At 42.4% G+C, this 18551-nt stretch overlaps 1 protein-coding gene across 1 annotated transcript; it reads left to right on the forward strand.

Annotated features, from left to right (window-relative positions):
- The first annotated feature begins 2457 nt into the window (after nt 1-2457).
- LOC146191893 (alpha-tocopherol transfer protein-like) lies at nt 2458-18094 on the forward strand. Its single transcript, XM_084600001.1, has 5 exons — nt 2458-2571; nt 4971-5222; nt 6640-6833; nt 13797-13907; nt 17628-18094. Exons 1-5 carry the CDS (start codon nt 2487-2489, stop codon nt 17814-17816), a joined length of 831 nt encoding a protein of 276 aa, XP_084456127.1. The 5' UTR covers nt 2458-2486; the 3' UTR covers nt 17817-18094.
- Nucleotides 18095-18551: the final 457 nt, after the last annotated feature.

The raw sequence follows: 18551 nt of genomic DNA on the forward strand, positions 1-18551 counted from the left end.
CTATTCGTTATTCAAAAGTATCGTCTGCCCCCGTCCGACGAGCTAACATTATTACCACAACAAAGCTTTCAACGTTTTTAATTCTCTTTTATGTCTTGTGTTCCAGACGTCTCTTACTGAATATGTCGCTACTAAAAATTGAAGATAGTTGTTACTAAACATCGCTTTATCGTGTTTGATGATATCTTACGAGTCACTGTAGTACAGCCGACCTTTCCTCTTTTCTTCCTCCATTCTCTGGGTGAACAGCGTTTCGGGGATACGGGAGCTTAACACCCTTTGGCAAAAATTGTAGCAAGGGCTCCTCAACGTAGCTGTTGACTTATATATTGGCAACGTAGTGCGGATGCAAATTGTTATATTCCGTACAAGCAATGAATGAAAAATCTGTAGTGTATATAAACCCATTTCGGAAAATGATTGGAACGGCAAGAATGGTTGTTCCTTGGAAGTATAGGAGACAGAATGAAGCGCTGCAGAGTTCTATTCATTTATTTAGGTTGTCCACGCTTATTTCAACTTTTGTTGTATGAATAGCGGCAAGAAAAGCAAAGGATGCGTCTCCAGCACTGCGACCTTTAACTAAGTATACTTGTCTGATGGCAGTACACCAATCGCACAATCGCAGTAAGACGTACAATGCTCTGAATGGCATGGGAGTTGAACAGCAATAACGCAATTTTTTCTGGTCACTATATGCGTTTAAAACGTCTATTGTTGGCTAGCAGTTTGTGCGCAATCACTAAGGATTCCCGTTTTAAGTCGCCGTTCATCTGGCCACTCTGTATCAGTCCTGTCGCCCAGCGTTTCCATGAAAACTGTCACCCAGATGGTCTGTTTCCTTTTATGCTTCAGGTGATTACACTCACCCTTTCTTTTTCATGCCAACCGCTTTATATCTTTGTATTAAATGTCAGCGGGAAAAGAACGCGTCGCTGCCACTTCCAGTGTGAGCGGGAGAGAGAGAAAGGTATAGGAGCGTGTGTAGCCAATTTCGAATAGCCTGTCTCGCATGTGGAAGTACAACTAAATTTGGAACCCTTAAAAAAGCACGAATGACACGTTAATAACCGACAGCAGTGAGCTCCGGACGACCTCTAACGTTTAATGAGGGCAGTATGCTCTGTCCGTCCTTGAAAGTTTACCGCCATGTGTGCTCATTTCCTCGGAGTGTTTGCACAGGCTGTACCGGCTCGTTGCCAGCGTCGACAAAGCAGGTAACGTGCATTCCAAATAACGCTATCCTACTTACTCTTTCAAGTAACTTTCAATACGACATTAGTATAGTCGAACGTGCCCTATATAAAGCGCCGTTGATATTTTTTTTGGTTCTCATGCTAATTTCATGTCTACTGCTTTTATTGGTTACGTGCAGTGTCTGATGCTGTCGGATTTCCATTAGGCATTCATGCTGAAAGAAATAATTGCCGTATGTACTGCTTTTGTCAATCTATGGCATATATAAATAACGCGGTTATGGCACAGGAGCAGCTACTGCACTGGATTTCTTAGTTAGCCACTTACAGTAGCTTCCTGATTTTGGTATCTATACGTGCATACCTTTCTCGGTTTAGTGCTCCGCTCTCTTATTTTATGTTTTTTTTTTAACTGCTATATAGAGGGACACATAGGTTTACTGTTGTTAACTGATACGGCCTTCTCTGTGTGTTTTGTGCTTTCGTCATTTGATAATAACATGAACTGTGCTTAATCGATAAGTATATTTATTAATCTAGTTGAGAACGTAAGCAAAGCAACTTTATATTTCAATCAAGTAAGGACCACGCTGCTTTTTGAAAAGTCTATTAGAGATAAGCACTCACATACTATCAATCATGCTGATAATAAGTACGAATAATTTAACCAACCCATTTATATAGCCTTCATAACTTACCTGAAATTATTTCTTTATGTTGAAACCCTGAAATTGCACAGTTATTGCGCAACAGGTTACTGATAAAGTAGATGTAAAAGAGCTGCCAAATATCCAAAAGGGTTGCACAGCAATCATAGCCCTTCCCAAGAATGTTAATGAAGCTCTGATCCGAAATGGTTTGGGCCAAAATGGTGCGCCATTTCTCCATTGCCATTTTGTGCGTGCTTGTAAGACTTATTCAGAGTACAGAATTTTATTCAATGTAGTCGAAACTTTGATGAAGAATACACTAGAAACATCAAATTTTGTAGAGACACTGCCACGCTAGGCAGCTCTACCTTCATATAGAGCAGTCCTGGGTTTTATCGTTCGGTAATGAGGGGAATACTGCTGGAATAGCAAATATTGCCTTTTCACGTAGCTATAAATGGTAGCTAGATGGCAGCATTTTAAGGATAATGCAACATATATGTTTCTTAATTCAGAAACTTATTGTGAACGCTGTTGGTTTCTTGTAAAAGGAATACGATTAATACCGCAAAAACTGTATGCCGAGGAACCTTTTACAGCTTGATTAGCATTTGGAGGCCCAACAAGAAACACGAGCGACATGGCAAACGGAACAGAAGACGAAATTGAAGAAACCGCCGAACTCGTTCAACGGACGTTAGAGCAATACAGAAGTGCCATATCAGGTTTGGATTTTTAATTTATTTTTTTTTAAAGCCATGCATTTAATAATTCCTGATAACCAGCGGATTTCTTTATCTCTTTTTTTTTTCTCAGATTTGTAGCATTTATAAAAGAATTAGGTTCAAGGTCGTGAGTAGCGAATTAAGAAAACGGGGTCGTTAAAGGAGCTGGTGCGCATGAATAAAAAAAAAACAAAATTTTCGCAAGCAATACTGACGCTGTTTTACGCATTGCGTCTCCTGGTTCACTTTTCTCAACGTCTGTTGTGTACCAAAAATTAGCAGTAACCCTAATTTTGTTTGAAGCATTTTCCACCGCTTCACTCATAGCCAGAGTGAATTTGGAACGTTGAACATCATAAACCAAACCAACTAACCTTTAGCAACTCGCGGCCATGTTATCGTTTTCAAACATCCCAGGCTATGTTAGATAGAGTGACACTGTTGTATTTTCTCCTACTAGGGTAGAAATCATTTTTAACTGATCATTTAAAAAATGAAATGCCCATTATGCTTCGAAAAAGAGCGCCACTACTCGCTCGTATCTTTCATCGCCACACCATATCAAAAGCTGCAAACTTTAGTACCAGTACCGTATATCAAACTTTCTCCGTTTTCTCTGCTTTTAAACCATTCGAGTTACCTGTCATGACCGTTGGTTTTCTGTACGATTCATCGCGGATCCCATGCCTCTTTTGCTCTTTATTTTTTCTCTACTTTTGCTACCGCGAGTTTCTTTTCTCCTTCCTTACGCGGCTGTCTTTCTCTCTACATGCGCTTCGCCGCGCTATTCTGAAACCAATTTCATAGCTTTCATTAGGCTCCTGGCTACGGATCGTTCAGTACTGGGGACATGGAACATTTCATTCCACTTCTGCTGATGCCATACTCGGAGTTATTGATGGTGTCTACCGAATCCTCCTCAACCCGATCCCACTTTCCAGTTAATTTACCTCTCGTGACGCTGTGCTGCTGTCACCACTACGATCATTGAGTTCACTCCCTCACTGCTTCCAGTATCTCACTTTCTATCGAGACCCGTTGTCTTCCCAAACTGTTGACTGATTCGTGAGTTTTCTACACACTCGTGATAAGGCAATAGCGCGTCGAATACTGTAATCAAATGTTGCAATAATACTCTGCGATGATTCACAAAACACAACCATTTCATTGAAACTTTGAGTTGCTGAAGTGCCTTCGGGCCGCGTTCTCCATTTGCCCAACTCTTCAAATTTCAATTTTTCGAATAGCTTAGCTAAACATGCAGTGAATAACAGCGGTATGATCGTATCATACCGTCTCCCTGAAGCTCTTTTTGTTTCCAGCAGCCTCAGGCCGCCTGTCGAGAACTACCTTCGCCATACGGTTCATGTATTACGTTTTTCTAACGTATTTTTTGTCTCCGGTATCCGGTTTCGACGTGGTCTGAAACGTAACAGGCGTATTAACATGAGGTACCTTATTAAGAGTTGTTCTATGTACACTATGCTAGGTGCCTTATTCATCGCAAGACGTGTGCGAACTAGCGCACAATTCAGACCTGTGGGTGTTTTGATTCTTTTTTTTTCAGGATAGATTACGACATCTCCTTCGTTATAATGCAATGCTTGAGTTTGAATTGCTTTCCATCATTTTTCCTACTCCTGCCTGTAGAGTGAATAAAAAGGCATTGCCTAGGCACGGGCAGAATCATCATGCTATCAAGCCTTAGTACTGAGCCATATATCGGCTACAAGCACCCCAGCCGTCGATGTGCGAAAAAATACCATTCACTCAGTAAAGAAAAAAAAAATCAGATATGTCGCATGCTGCCTAGTTTATTGCCAATTCTGCTCGGTGCTTACTGCTTACACTTAACCATACCTGAGGCTTGATACTTGCGACTAGAAAGAAGTTGCATCTGCCCTTCGGTTGCGTAATACTGAATAAATTAATTGCGATGTCGTGTACAACACTGATTCTTCGTGTCTGGGAAGAATCTCATCCATGTGCCTGTCCTGTTTTTTTGTTTTTCGTTTTTTTTTTTAATCCAAACCTTACCCACGTTAATTCTCACAGCTCTGAAATAGGGACTTGTGGAAACCGAACTACAAGCTCATTTTTCGTTTCCTGTCACATATCCAATCGTGCGTCCAGCGGAGTGTTGTGCAACCCTACCCGCTTCTTTCTCGAGGCCAAAACAATTATTTCCTTTCTACATCTCAATTCTCTCGTTGTCACCATTTTGAAAGTACTCATTTCCTGGTTTTCAAGTCATTGCTCCGACCAACCTACACTTGCTAGAAGGTAAGTCCGGCCCAGTGGTCATAGTAGGCTTTCGTAAAATAAGCGGTTGTTTCATCAGACTTACGATTCAACTCAGAGTAATACTAATCTCCTGCTGTCCTCGTTCTCGTGGTCAGATCAGGAGGCATTCAGCTGTCCCAAAGACGACGCGTTTCTGCTGAAGTTCTTGCGTGGTCGAAAGTACAACGTGGACGCCGCAGTCGAAAACATAAAAAAATACTTCAAGGCGAGGAAAGATGCACCTGAAATTTTCGACGACTTTTTGCCGTCCAATATGTTGTACGATGTCATCTGCCGCAAGAATAAGTTGGTAGCCGTGTCCCGACAACGAGACGCAAGCGGTCGAGGTGTTCTCTTTTTCAGAGTGGGTAAGTGTTCCCTGATTGCCATTTTGAATCTTTCATCTTTTCTTGTAAATGATATAACCATTTTCTTCAGCCGTTCTAAACTCAATAAATCGCGAGTTACCTGCGCGCCGATTTCCCACAGGTTTTCTAAAATAGCTACAGCCTTTAGTTAGGCCTGGTGCTCGGTTTCGCGTGTTGCTTGGCTTGGGAAGGGAGTTTGCGCCTTAAGATGTTGTCACTGTTGTCTTTGAGGAGGTGTTCTGAAAAAAAAAATAAGGAGAGGTTTTCTCACTTTGAAACAACTGACCTGTCTGCACTTCGGCTTGCTCTAAGAATCTTTAAACAAGAATTTCACCTCATATGAGCCGAGCAAGAGACCAGGAATATATTTTACACATTGTAAAGGCTGCAGGTACCAGATGTCACAGGGGACCAAACTCAGCCAATAACACTATGGTTAAGGTCATTGTTTCGGTTTAAAATAACAATGGATGATTTACGTGGCTCCGCCAAGTGCGAATTAAACGTGCTAGCTCATCAGTTAACACTGCCGTTTCAGTTATCACCTGCCATGTTTTATGAAAAAAGCAAAAAACAGTGCCTGACCTAGCATTAGCGTTTCTGACTCGTGACCTAAAGATTCCGCTGAGTTTCATTCGCGTGTTTAATGTTCCTCCCATGGTAACCATTCATGCCTATTTGGCGATGACCCGAGGTGTTGTGAGGTCACAGAAACCACCAACACAGACAAAAGAGCGTGTCGCAGGAACATCGCTGGTTGAACAAGCCTCGCGGCTTCAGTAATTACACAATAGATAAGTGTATGAGTGGAAGCACGTGTCCTAGTGCAGTAAAAATGGCGGAGGGGTGGCCTGGTTGTAGAGCATCCACCTAACATTTGGAACTTATTAGGTTCGATCTTATGTTTTAACGACTCTCGACCAGGGATACAACGACCAAAGTTCCTCCTGTCCTGATACTCAGAATTTCTATTGTGAAAGGCTTGGGAAAAAGTGTTTCCAAACAAATCGCTGCGCTGGCGTGTCACTGATTTGTCCTGCCATCATGGACAACCTAAGTCCACTTCGTGCAGTAGGCATATAGATAAGCGGCTCTTTTTTCGGTGGGGCTATTCAAAGGCCACGAAGATAAGATTTAAATATTAGAGCTATACTCGCTTTAAGAGACAGCTATCTCTCATATAAGCGCTTGTGATCGAGTGCAACGTTTCACAAAGTATTTTGATAATTTTTGATTTTGTATTGTTTCTCTGTCATTTAAACCATATCATACTACTGCTTGGAGGGTGGCGCAGTTTCTGATTATGTAAGTCTTACTGATTTTGAGAATGAAGCCTCTCTTTTATGAATGAAGCCTCCAGTTCTCTACGAATTCTTTCCGATCTTTCAGAAAACCTTTCTTTTTCCTGCGTCTATAGGTCCATGGGATTCTTCAGTCTGCACAATGAGTGAATTCATCAAGGCCTGCTTGATCCTGGTTGAATGGTTGATTTTGGACGAGGACGTACAAAAGAAAGGCATAGTGTTCCTGTTGGACTACTGCGGTTTGAGTTTGAGTCATCTGGCACACCTGACGCCATTTGTAATGAAGAAGCTTGTCCACATTACAGAGGTGAAAAACCAAAACCCCTCCCTGCATAAGGCCTTTCAGAAATCTTAACGGCGCCGGCTTTTGATGTTTGCTTCATTAAAGTATGCTTAATGACACTAGTGGTCAAGCGGTTGCTGAATAAGTTTGTAGAGTGGGAGGAAGAGTAACCAAGTGCTTTTGTAAGGCAAAATGAAAATTGAATTGGTGGTAACGTTACTTGATTGCAAACTTTATTGAATGCAGTATTTCTGTAGCTGCTAAGTTTAATTCGTATTTTATATTTCTATAAAATGCGATCGGAGTGGCCTGTGCAAACACGTTCGTCCGAGTTGCAGCTGCAGCGTTTTAATGTATCGCTATATCTATTCAGGGACATATACGAAAAGCTAGTGTGATTTCTACGTGGAACGCCCATACTTATATTTTTTTTATTTTTATTTTTATTCCTTTCTTCTCAGCGGTACAAAAAATAAAGCACCTCTAAGGAGAGTAGCGCCTAGCACTTCTCTCCTTCGTCGCACTGTCCCGCTCGGCGCGGCCTCTACGGTAGTGCCGTGTAAGTCTGATCTCCCGTAGGATCGAACGGCTGACGCGCCCTTGGAGGAAAAACACGGAAAGCTTTATTCAAGCCCCGTGGAGTCGTTTTAAGGACAGATTCACTGCATCTAGTTTTAACAGGCCTAATTATGCTCCATTGTTTTTTTGCAAACAAAAAATCGAAAAAGACCATTATTTATTGCGTAAAGCGTCCGCAAGTTAAGAGCGCGTGTTGCAGAAGCACGCCGCATGCACGCGGTATGTTCAAACATGTGTGATGTTGCAAAATAAGCATATTTTAAAGTTTTTTCTGCATGAAAGTATGTCAATGTAGTTGTGCAGCTTCGTTTACCTACCTGTTATACAAGCCAGAGAAGTTCGCTCGCTCGGCACGTGAAAGATTGCTTCCAACTGACCTAAGTCAGCAATGCATAAACGCTCGGCCACGGGTTCTCTGTGCCTTTTACAGATATGCGTAGTTGATGCGCGGGTTAACGGTTATCAGCAATTTTTTCCACTCGTAGACGGTATCGATAATGCGAATATAGTGCTGGTAGGTTTTACAGCACGAAAAATTGTTTTGTTTAAATACTTTGCAAGAAATTAGAATTTGACAGCATTGACGAACTTCGTCATAAAATGGTCATTCGTCATAAAAAAAAAAAAAAGTCATGTCCCCCATTAGCACGAGCAACGCTTTTGTTGAGGTGCTAATTCTATATCTGCCACTGCGTGCATCTGTATTCTTTAGTGTTGTAAAGTTTCGCAGGAAAGCAGTACCCCTATAACTAGAACATTATTTGAAACGGATATAGAAAAATAATTGATTTAATTAAAAAAAACATTAAGCGCTCAGCATTCAGGTGCCATGCCTGGAAGCGGAGTGTCTGATCGGAACATTGCCATCTGAAACGTTCGGTAGCTCAGAACGAGTAGCTGTAGCAAATGAAAAACAGATGATAGCCATGCGATGAAAAATAAGCTCACGTAACCAACAGATGTCTCATTAACTTTTGATTGTTTGCAAAACAGGGAAATGAGAAAGCTGAAAACTCGAGGCAAGATGTTAGTAAAAGATGTTATTTTTTAACAGAGTATTTGGTAAAAGAGGAGGGTGGATTGTTTTGCCCATGTAAGCACTAAACAAGACTTTCAAAATAGCTACCTAAACAGCTAAGGACTCCGAAAATTATTCATAACTCTCGATCCACCGTCAAGCCAGACAAAAAAAAAAACAATGATTCAAACATAATCTGCAGGGATGCCTGCCCAATAGCCAACTCGGGTTGGAAAAAATTGCAACGAAATAAAATTGAAAATGTTTATTTGTGCCATTAAGAAGTGTCACATGGAACCACGCAACACAAAAGGACACAATCAGGAAAACAAGTCTGGAAACAATTGTACCTTGGAGCCAAGCGAAGAGAAGGTTTTAAAACGAAATAATTTTCTAAAAGGTTTAAACAACATGCTTATACCAGTCTCGCAAAAAGATAGGGAACTTGACAACACAATTATACAACATCCATGTAGTTGTCACACTCACACAAGGAATGAAACCTGAATGAAAAGGAAGGATTAACTGGAGAGATGTACTGCGACCGCATCACTACATTTGTTGCTGCAATGCGTTGGAAACAGAATAAGCAAGTGGACACAATATTGGAGAGCATTTGTTGATTTTTTTTTCAGCATAAAAAAGCTGATACTCTACACGTTCAACGTACATATGCATTGAAAAATGAAAACATTGGCATTGTCGAGCCCGAAAAAAAAATACCATTTGTATGCCAATTTAATCTTTGTCGAGAATTTAGAGTCAAGGGGGTTAGCTTCTAAGCCATGTGTTATGGTTTCTTTTGTAATCGTGAAAGTCATAACAATTGGAGAGGATAGAAGGAGAAATCTCCCTGGTTTCAGCAGGTTTGAAAAGCTTGGAGTACATTATGAGCCACACGATGTGGCTTAGAAGGAAGCTTTCTCGGCTGTGAAATTTTTGACAAAGACTGTAAATCAGCCGCATGTAGGCAAGCCCTGCTAAGTGAATTGTACCTTCCAATGAGTGAAGTGAGACATTGTATGCGTAATTCCCTTACAAAAATGAGTTTTGAAACTCTATTGTTGGACTATTGACCGCCTTTTGAATTTATTGAATTTCGATAGACATTCAACCCCAGCTGAGTGCAATCTTTACAGGGCCCACAGAATTTTCATTGTGTTCTACCCAATAGACTTTTTGTGCTATTTTTTCTATGTGCTTTTTGTTGCCAGTTTTCAACGTTCACGAACAATTAGCGTGTACTGTTCAAGCTGACCCATGTTTTTAAGTAGTTTTAGGCACAAATGATAAGAACATGATGTGACAATTTCGTTATGAATTTTTGGTCTCACTTGTAATCAACTATTGGCCACATTCTGCAAAGGGAAATATAAGAGCAGCATGCAGTTGCGTGCTCGTTCATGTTATATAAAAGTACATATTAACGGTGCACACTTAGCTCAAGCTTCGCAACACAGTGAAAATATGCCCTAAAAACTTCATGATGGCAAAGCCTCCACTAATAATGCAAATACATCGTTGAATGTCAGTCAGAATCCGTAATGAATCAGCTTCTGTATGTCGCAGAAGGTAACTTTAGTGGTAGGACATATTTTATATTTATCATAAAACAAGTTCAGTGAGTCATCATACTAACAAACAGGATCCTAGATTGAACCTACCATGTAGGGCAGGACAAAGCTTTTTTAAACCAGTTGCAAAGTTCACTATATATATGCTTCAGGGTCTGACATTCTGCCCAAGCCTAGGTATTTTTGCCCGTAGCTTTTGCCGCAAAATGAGGTGCAGTCTGTATTGGAATCCTGTATGTCTTTGGAGAATTTAACTGTTATTTTTTTCTTTTCCTTCCTTTCTTAAAGTGGACACCATGCTAAAATGAAGTCACTTTAAACATTGAGGGGTTCTAATAATGACGGATTGATCCCACGCATACTATAGAGTTAACACGCATAGCAAAAACATTCGCGTATGAAATAAAAAGAAAAAGAAAATAGGATTACACGCGTCTTCTATCCGCGACTGGTCTTTTCAAAGAAGCATTCGGCCACTGCCTTGCTACTGTCCACACCCATCTTTCCCCCGTGCCGCGAACGGCGCCAGCATGTCCGGAGGGTCGAGAGTTACTTCCTGTCGGCTGGGGGGAAAAAGGGGGAGGGGGGGAGGGGTTGCTCCCTCTGGGTCTCTGCTCTCTGCCTTCTTCGTGGTTTGTCTTCACGGAGATGACCTTGGCTGCAGCATAGCTCGCGCAGCGGGGGCGGCGGCTCCCCCTTTTCACCGAAGCTGTTCTTCCGCGCCCTGTTTTCTTTGCACGCGGACGCGGGTACGCTGAGTGCGGCGATGTGCCAGTTCAGTTGGCGTTTTCCCGCCACCGTGGTCGCATCTTGCACTGTGAGCGAAGCACCGTATGTAGGTTTTTCGCTGGTGATTATCACGAAGATCGTTTTGTTCAAATTTGAGCGCGAACGTACGCATTTAAGTCCTCGGAGGAATCCGCTCTTGGGTGGCAGCTTCTGCGCAAGGAGGACGTGTTTAAGAAGTTCAACAGTCGCAGGCGTTTTGGATTCTGGGCGAAAAGCCGGCACGGGCGGATGGAGCGTCTGCACTTTGGTGAGAGTTTTACTTTTTCCTATTCGTGTTTGTGCCAGTCTTGTACAGTGTGTGCTACAAGGGGAAGCGAGCATGTAAATATTTCTAGCAGGCAAGCCAGCCTCGTCGGAAAAAAAGGAGGGAGAGAGAGAGAACCAGGCTTGTCTCTAACGCGGACGCTGGGGCCGATGGAACGCCAGTTGGGATGGCGACATTTTCTTTCTTTTACAAGGTGACCGTTTTTGACGGATTGTTCGGCACAGTGCTGTACTCTTTCGATACGCTACTCGCGCTGAGACGGACACATTATCGAGATCATAATATGCCTCTGTCACACATTGTGGATTATTGAATCTGTGCAGCTCCACCATTTTTGCAGTGTTTGTTTTTGTTTCCACTCATTTTGGTGCCTATAGTTGGTAATTCTGCTTCAAGTTTTCTGGGTAGTAATGCTTGTGACTTGCACTTTGCTATTTATATTCACAATAGGATCTTTGACGGCAGCATATATTGTTTATCAGGGAGAAATGAACGATGTGGCAGTGCTGCCGAGCTGTGGAAGCGGCGGTCGATGCCGTCTAAGCAGTGAAAGACAGTGACAACTCATTTTAGACAAGAAATTTCTTGAGCTATGACGTGGAGCAGCGCACAAATGCCTTTCCTCTATTTTTAAGTTAGTATATACCGCAACTTAATTATGATTTATATTGTTTATTTCAGCATCACATGCGAGGAGTTCCCGGACGTATCAGCGTTTTACGCAAAGAATAGCCTGGCATCATACCTTGCATATGAATTGAAATAAAGCAAATAAACAGCCCAGCTCATGTTATGGGTTCACCAAAGATGCATATTTTTTCTTTCTCATTAACGCGCATTTTTTATTCTGTGTTCCCTTTCCGCTGCGGATTAACAGAAAATGCTGCGTGATCAACGGTTAGCCGGGAGCAGGCACGAGGTGGTTTACATTAATGCAAAAGTAGAACAGCACATATCCTTGCTGCGGTCAGTCAACACATTCTATGTTCTGCTCGATCAATCAACAATTTAGTCAGTTTAGTGTAGGTTAATGAGTGAGTAAGTATAATGGGGCTTAAAAGATCAAGATCTGTTTTGTTCTTTTATGCCTCACTATGGTTATCATTAACCAGCACTGATCAGACAGGATTGTTGATTGGTCGGGCAGAACATAGAATGTGGTGACTTATCGCAGCTAGGAGATGTACTGTACTACTTTTGCATTAATGAAAATCACCCCGTGTCTGCTCCTGGCAAACCGATGGTCGTGTACTATTTTCTGTTGTTCAGGAGTGGAAAGGTAGCAGAAAATCAAAAAGCGTCACTTGCAGAGTTTCTGAAGCATTTGAGCCTGAAATCAACAGAATTTCAGTTGCGCGAATTCCAAAAGCGCTCTTAAGAAACACATGGGCCACTATTTCATAAGCGCTCAACAAGAGGTCAACACTGCATCATCCAAGATGTTGCCGATTATCAACAGACTTTCAACAGCGTGTATTGACACAACGCTTTCGAATTTCTATAGAAACCCTACATGCATTTTTGTAAGGGTTAACCGAATGCGCGCAACACGGCATCACGATAAAGCTTGCGCGGGCATCAGTGTCGTTGGGTTGGTCCAAAAATGGCAACAGGAGTGCACCAGAAAAAGAAAAAAAGTGCAAAGCGCGTTTCTACGTGACCCGCATTGGCGAATGAGTGAGCATAAGAGGAAAGGAGACACTAGGTGACGAGGAGGAAACTTCGGGATGAGCGGGGCGGCAGAAAGATCTAGCAATGGCAGTACATTCCAAGGATAGATCGGCCTAAATAGAAAAGAGGACCTCGTCTATCACAGCGCTCTTCAGTGACTGAACCTTGTCATGCAAGAAATAAAAGAGCATAACTCTCTCAAGTGTGAATCCGGAGCCCTTATTCTGCAACAATCCGTATTCCTATATGTTTCGGCCTCGTGTGAGTGTCTTCGGCTTTACTGGCCTTATCCCGCTGAGGAGCATACTAACCTGACGAATGCGACTCTCTATAATTTGATCATGTACGGAATAAAGAATTCTTTGAAAGTTCGCAAACAGATATTTTTTGGAAACCTTGTAGGGCACTTGATGCTCACGAGACAACAAGCTCCTAACAATTAATAGCCCCTTCTAATTAAACGAGCTGCTACTTGCATTTGCATGTATTACTCCTCTATTGACTTGTATTTCCGTGAACGTTCTTGGAAATCATGTATTGAACGACCTAGTTATAATCGCATTAGTGAGTTTTCCAGACTCCCAACGGGTAACATTGTTTCGGAAAAATGAAAACTACTGAAATATTGAGGCGAGAAGCTCTGACCGCAGTACCGTGGGTCTTGCAAGCTTTGGCCTATCGGGGATGATGTCACCGATTTTAGAGTGACAATCTACATAACTTGCATCAAAACAAAAAAAAGTTTTACAATAACTCTTATGAATAAACTTCTTTCTTGCGAGTTTGTCAATGCTTTCTATATACAAACCTCGCAAGTTAAAAAAATGAACTAGATGCACTAGTCGTAATACCTAATTAAATCTAGCAGCTCGGCCTCATCTGATTTCAAAATTAAAGTAAAATTAACCAAATGCTCTCCTGCGAGAGAGCTAAACATTGCGACCAGTCTGCTTTGTAGGGATAGAGCTGACAACCAGCAATGACAAATACACTTCGCAATTTAGTGTTGGTAGCTCGTGAATAAATGCACCAGCATAAGGTTCATCATGATCTTGAGCGCATCTTTTCCGTTGCTTTTCTTTTTCTTTCAGAAATGCTTCCCCGTGCGTGTAAAAGCCCTTTACATCATGAATGATTCAGTCTTCTTTGACACGCTATATGCAATAGCCAGACCATTCATGAGCAGAAAGTTTGCAGAAAGGGTAAGGAACCACTTTATGCTACTTACCATTAAGTAATATGAACTAGAATTTCAGAAAGCCCTGCAGTAACCTACATTTTAGGTAACGTTCACTAAAGGTGATAAACAGTACACAAAGCAGAGCGTAACAAAAAGCTGTACCTTCCAGAACGTAATCAAGCGCAAAAAGCCCACCGAGGTTATCTAACTGATTTCACGAGACCAGAATTACCGCCACGACAATCATTCCTCGGAAGCATGCAGAACTTAAAACTTGTGCATATTCAGCTGCGTTTGAAGCTATCGAGATGTCGCTGCAAGCATTACTAGCCTTGCCAAGATTATGCTTGTCTCACATGGAACGAAGCACTCTAGAGCGGTTGCTGGCGACTTTCTCGCAAATGTAATAATGACAACGAACCGGATTTAAACGCCAGCGCAGTAGATAACATTCTCATCTATGTAGATCCTCCAGATTTATAGTTCCATGCTGCGTTCAGTTATCCACTTATTCGTCTCAGCTCCACATTCATTTGTCTCGATAGTTTACGCCGTTGAATGGTCAGGTTGCACGCAGCTGACTTGAGCAGTGTAAATACATTCGCGCCTTCCCTTGTCACAAGCCTGCATGTTCTTGGCGGTCAAACCTGGTTATGCAATCTCTGGCCGTATCAACTATAGTTGGAGCAAATATTCCACGAAATGATCACGAGACGAGCGGTGTAGCAATACATGGTTCTTATCCTCCCATGATGGCCTCACTGTAGAGAGCTATGCAGTTATCGTCCATAAAGCTAGCTAGATTAAAGCTATAGATTATTATAATGCTAAATTATCGAAAATTAAAATTGGTGTCTAATTTAGCATAATTAGGCGAAATGCGAATTACGTCTGCTTGAACCAAGGCTTAAACTTCGGTTTTGAATAGTACATAGGCTATAACAAATAGTCGTAATCTACCACATTATACGCAATGCCACCAGGCATAGATATAGAGCCACGCTTCAACCACACCGTACGAACATGTCTAAATGGTGTTAAAGTAATCTGCGTGACTTGGACTTGGGATCATCGGGTTCTTGTGGGTTCAATTCCTATCTCGAAAGCGCTTCCCACGTGTTCAGGGCGTTAACAAGAACAAAAAAAGAACATACAGGCATCAGGCAAATCTGTGAAAAGTGGCGCTAATGAAATCGAAACATACTGAATTGCGCGCAGAATTTAAACCACGACATTCTTTTATAGAATGCTATAATAGCGCTTGCAATAATTTTCGTTCTGCGGCTTTTTTGCGGTAGCGGTAGGTAAATCTCGTTTGGTACTCAGATAAGTTCACTTCCTTACTAAGGATTACAACTAAAAAGACTGCGATATAGAACAGGGTGTCAAAAAGGATTAATAAAATAAAAACTGGTATAAATACCTTTATGGCGTTAACGATTAGTGTGGAGAATAAGAGGGACACACAGAAGCGCCCGTCCTAGTTCGTTAGTGCATTGTTGAAAGTTATGAACTAATAACAACTCGTCTAATCTCACGCTCTTCTTTGACATTCCTTGTGCAAGGGCGTTTTCATATGTACGAACACGAATCTGTCAAAGCTCCAAGCCTGCCCCCTCTTCTCTCTCCTCCCACTGTAACAAAACGTCGCGGTCCTTTTCGTCAGTGCGTTTTAACAATTATTATTACTCAATACCGACTCCAGAAAACTTTCATTCTTCAGATATATATTTGGAAACGTACCCCCGATAAGAGCGTAACAACTGCGATCTCAAATGCCATGCTTTGCTCTACCAAGCAAAAACAGCTTTCGTTGGTTTCATGCAAGCTGCACCTACGCGCGTGGTCAAGTTGTAATGATTATCGCTATCTTTGAGCCACAGCGCTCCTCCCAGTCTGTCACATCGGATCCGAACGGGGGCCGTAAGATATGACGATAATGGATGCGACAACTTTCAACGCTCGCCTTTTCAGATAGTCCGGCGTCGGCATTGTCGCCGGTGTCGGTGAGAGAAAGATCGCGGGCATGATACACGCGCGCTCAATCCCAGCTACGACGGCCGTTTTCCGGTGCAGGCGTTAACCAAGGCGCTCGTACACCCAGAGATGCAACGCACGTTAATAACACCTCGTGGCTGAAACGAATCTTCCTGAGCACTTCACTACGGCGTCCCGATAGCCTCAGTGGTTTTGCGACGTTAAATCATAGTAGCTGACAGATAACATAGGTGAACACTGTTTTTTCGTCGGGTGTTTAACTTCACGACACCACATGAGATGGCCGAGTTGGCAGGAGGTGCCAACTCGGGTAGCTCTTTGAGACGGGAGGGGTGAGACATGCACCGAACTTTCGGGGGCCCTTGGAAATTCAATCAGGTGCGCTACACGTTGGCCACACAGGCACGTTAGAACAACTCGATTTATACAGGACCAAAATACTGGAAGTAGTAGGCGAATATGTCTACTTAGGAGAGGTAGTAACCGCAGACCCGGATCATGAAAAGGAAATAACAAGAAGAATAAGATTAGGGTGGAGCGGATGTGGCAAGCACTCGCAGATTATGACTAGCAGCTTACCGGTATCGCTCAAGAGAAAGGCATACAACAGTTGCATTTTACCTGTACTCACCTATGGGGCTGAAACATGGAGGCTAACCAAGGCGGTTCTATTTAAGTTGAGGACAACCCAGAGGGCTATGGAATGAAAAATGGTAGGGGTAACATTAAGAGATAGGAAGCGTGCAGTGGGTCAGAGAAATCACTGAAGTTACCGACATTCTAGTGGAAATTAAATGAAGAAATGGGCATGGGCAGGACATGTAGTGCGAAGAGAGGATAACCGATGGTCGCATAGGGTAACAAACTGGATTCCAAGGGAAGGAAAACGTAGCAGGGGGCGGCCGAAAGTTAGGTGGGCGGATGAGGTTAAGAAGTTCGCAGGGGTCAAGTGGATGCAACTAGCACAGAACCGGGTTAATTGGAGAAATATGGGAGAGGCCTTCGCCCTGCAGTGGGTATAGCCAGGCTGATGAGGATGATGATGCATGTCTTCGTCAGGTGGTGTTTCACAAAATGTGGGAGCTTGCCAGTGTATGCTATTGTGTATGTGTGATATAAAATGGGGATACTGTTAAGGATCAGTCTTTAAGCGACTATAAAACTGCATGTAGGCAAACGAAGATCTTAAAGAGTATGCACCGACTGCAGCATTTAGAGCGGTCGCGTCCTACCCTTTCGCCCTAGTCATAAGTTCCCCCTATATATTTCTGTTCGTAGGTACTCCTCCACATCATGTCTGGGAGTTTGACGCAATTTTTTAAAACAATTTCCTTTAGCATAGCTGATTTGGACACACGTAACATGCTTGTAAGATACTGCACTGGTTTACGAAATGAGTGTTAGGGAACACCGACAGTTCACTTGATAAAAATGTGATAAAAGACTTCATATTCACGAATGGCTTTGCTTTCTTTGCTATACCGGGGCATACTTTATAGCGTCTACAATGCCGGCTAGCGATATATTTTAATTTGAAAGCCTCGACTATCACAGTGCTTTCATAGAAAAATAATTTGAAAAAACGTTTTTTTTTTTTTTTAGAAAATTCAGGTGAAGTTTGATTGAGTAAAAATATCAGATTCTAACTTCCTTTTCCATTTTCAGCAGTTGCAATATACTGATGTTGAAAAAGAATCCTCCTAGAGCATGCAAAATGTCTCAGTTTTGTTTTCCTTTTTTTCAGATTCACTTGATGGGATACGACTTACACAAGCTGCTTAATATTGTTCCTGCTGACATCATTCCCCAAGAATTCGGAGGATCTTTCGAGAGCTATGACTTCGATGCTCTAGAGAGGGACTTGCTGAGCCAGAATGATTACTTCAAAGAAGTCAGCAAACATGGTTACGGAAAAGAAACCACCCACTTCTAGCAAACGGCAGCTCAATCAACTGTCCCCCAATTCCCCCCCCCCCCTTCCCTCCCTCCCTGCATGACAGCTGGTCCGGTCATTTATACAAATGAACTGTTCTAGTCTTTACAGTCTGAGAAATTCAAATAATTTGAAGCGTTTCTATTCTTTTTAATTAGGACCAATTCTTCAGCTGACTTTGACTCTCGACACCCATGAAGAGAGACACCTAAAGAAGTTCCTCAGGCAGAGAAAGTCGCTTCTGAGTGCCCATTACCTTCTCCCAAAACGTACTTCAACATTCCCACAAGTTCCTTCGTTAGGATCTGAAAGGACTTAATAAAATACGTCCTTCTCTATGCAGTCTATTCCATCTGTGACTACTAGCATCCCAACCAGCGTTCGTTATTCTATCAGTTCTATGAGAGCCATGTTGCGCTGACTGCGGGCTTAAGGGGCTTGATTAACTTGTTTTGAGAGTAACAGCAATTTCCCGCTTCTTTGGGAGTACCAGGCACACCCGAAGTTACTATATAATCACGAAACACGGCTGCCCATTTTATTCATAAGCGTTCAACACTTAAAGGAAACGTGCAAGCCCGAAATAGGGAGCGAGTTAGCTCTTCAGCATAACTGGAAACACAGGCGAGTCACAACAAAGCAGCTCCCGCAGGCTGCTTAAATCCCTTTTCCAGTCCCAGATCTCTATAGCTGTGGAATTCGCTGCATCTCAAGCGTCCAGTTAGCTCTGAGCCG

The sequence above is a fragment of the Amblyomma maculatum genome, chromosome 4 (assembly GCF_055883805.1).
Source record: "Amblyomma maculatum isolate TAMU_Amacu chromosome 4, ASM5588380v1, whole genome shotgun sequence".
Taxonomy (NCBI): Eukaryota; Metazoa; Arthropoda; class Arachnida; order Ixodida; family Ixodidae; genus Amblyomma; species Amblyomma maculatum.

Excerpts from the sequence above, each read along its gene's own strand:
- LOC146191893 (XM_084600001.1), top strand. The coding sequence starts at position 2,487 with ATGGCAAACGGAACAGAAGACGAAATTGAAGAAACCGCCGAACTCGTT. Across the intron at positions 2,572-4,970 it reads ATACAGAAGTGCCATATCAG|ATCAGGAGGCATTCAGCTGT; the intron begins GTTTGGATTTTT and ends TCTCGTGGTCAG. Across the intron at positions 13,908-17,627 it reads GCAGAAAGTTTGCAGAAAGG|ATTCACTTGATGGGATACGA; the intron begins GTAAGGAACCAC and ends CCTTTTTTTCAG.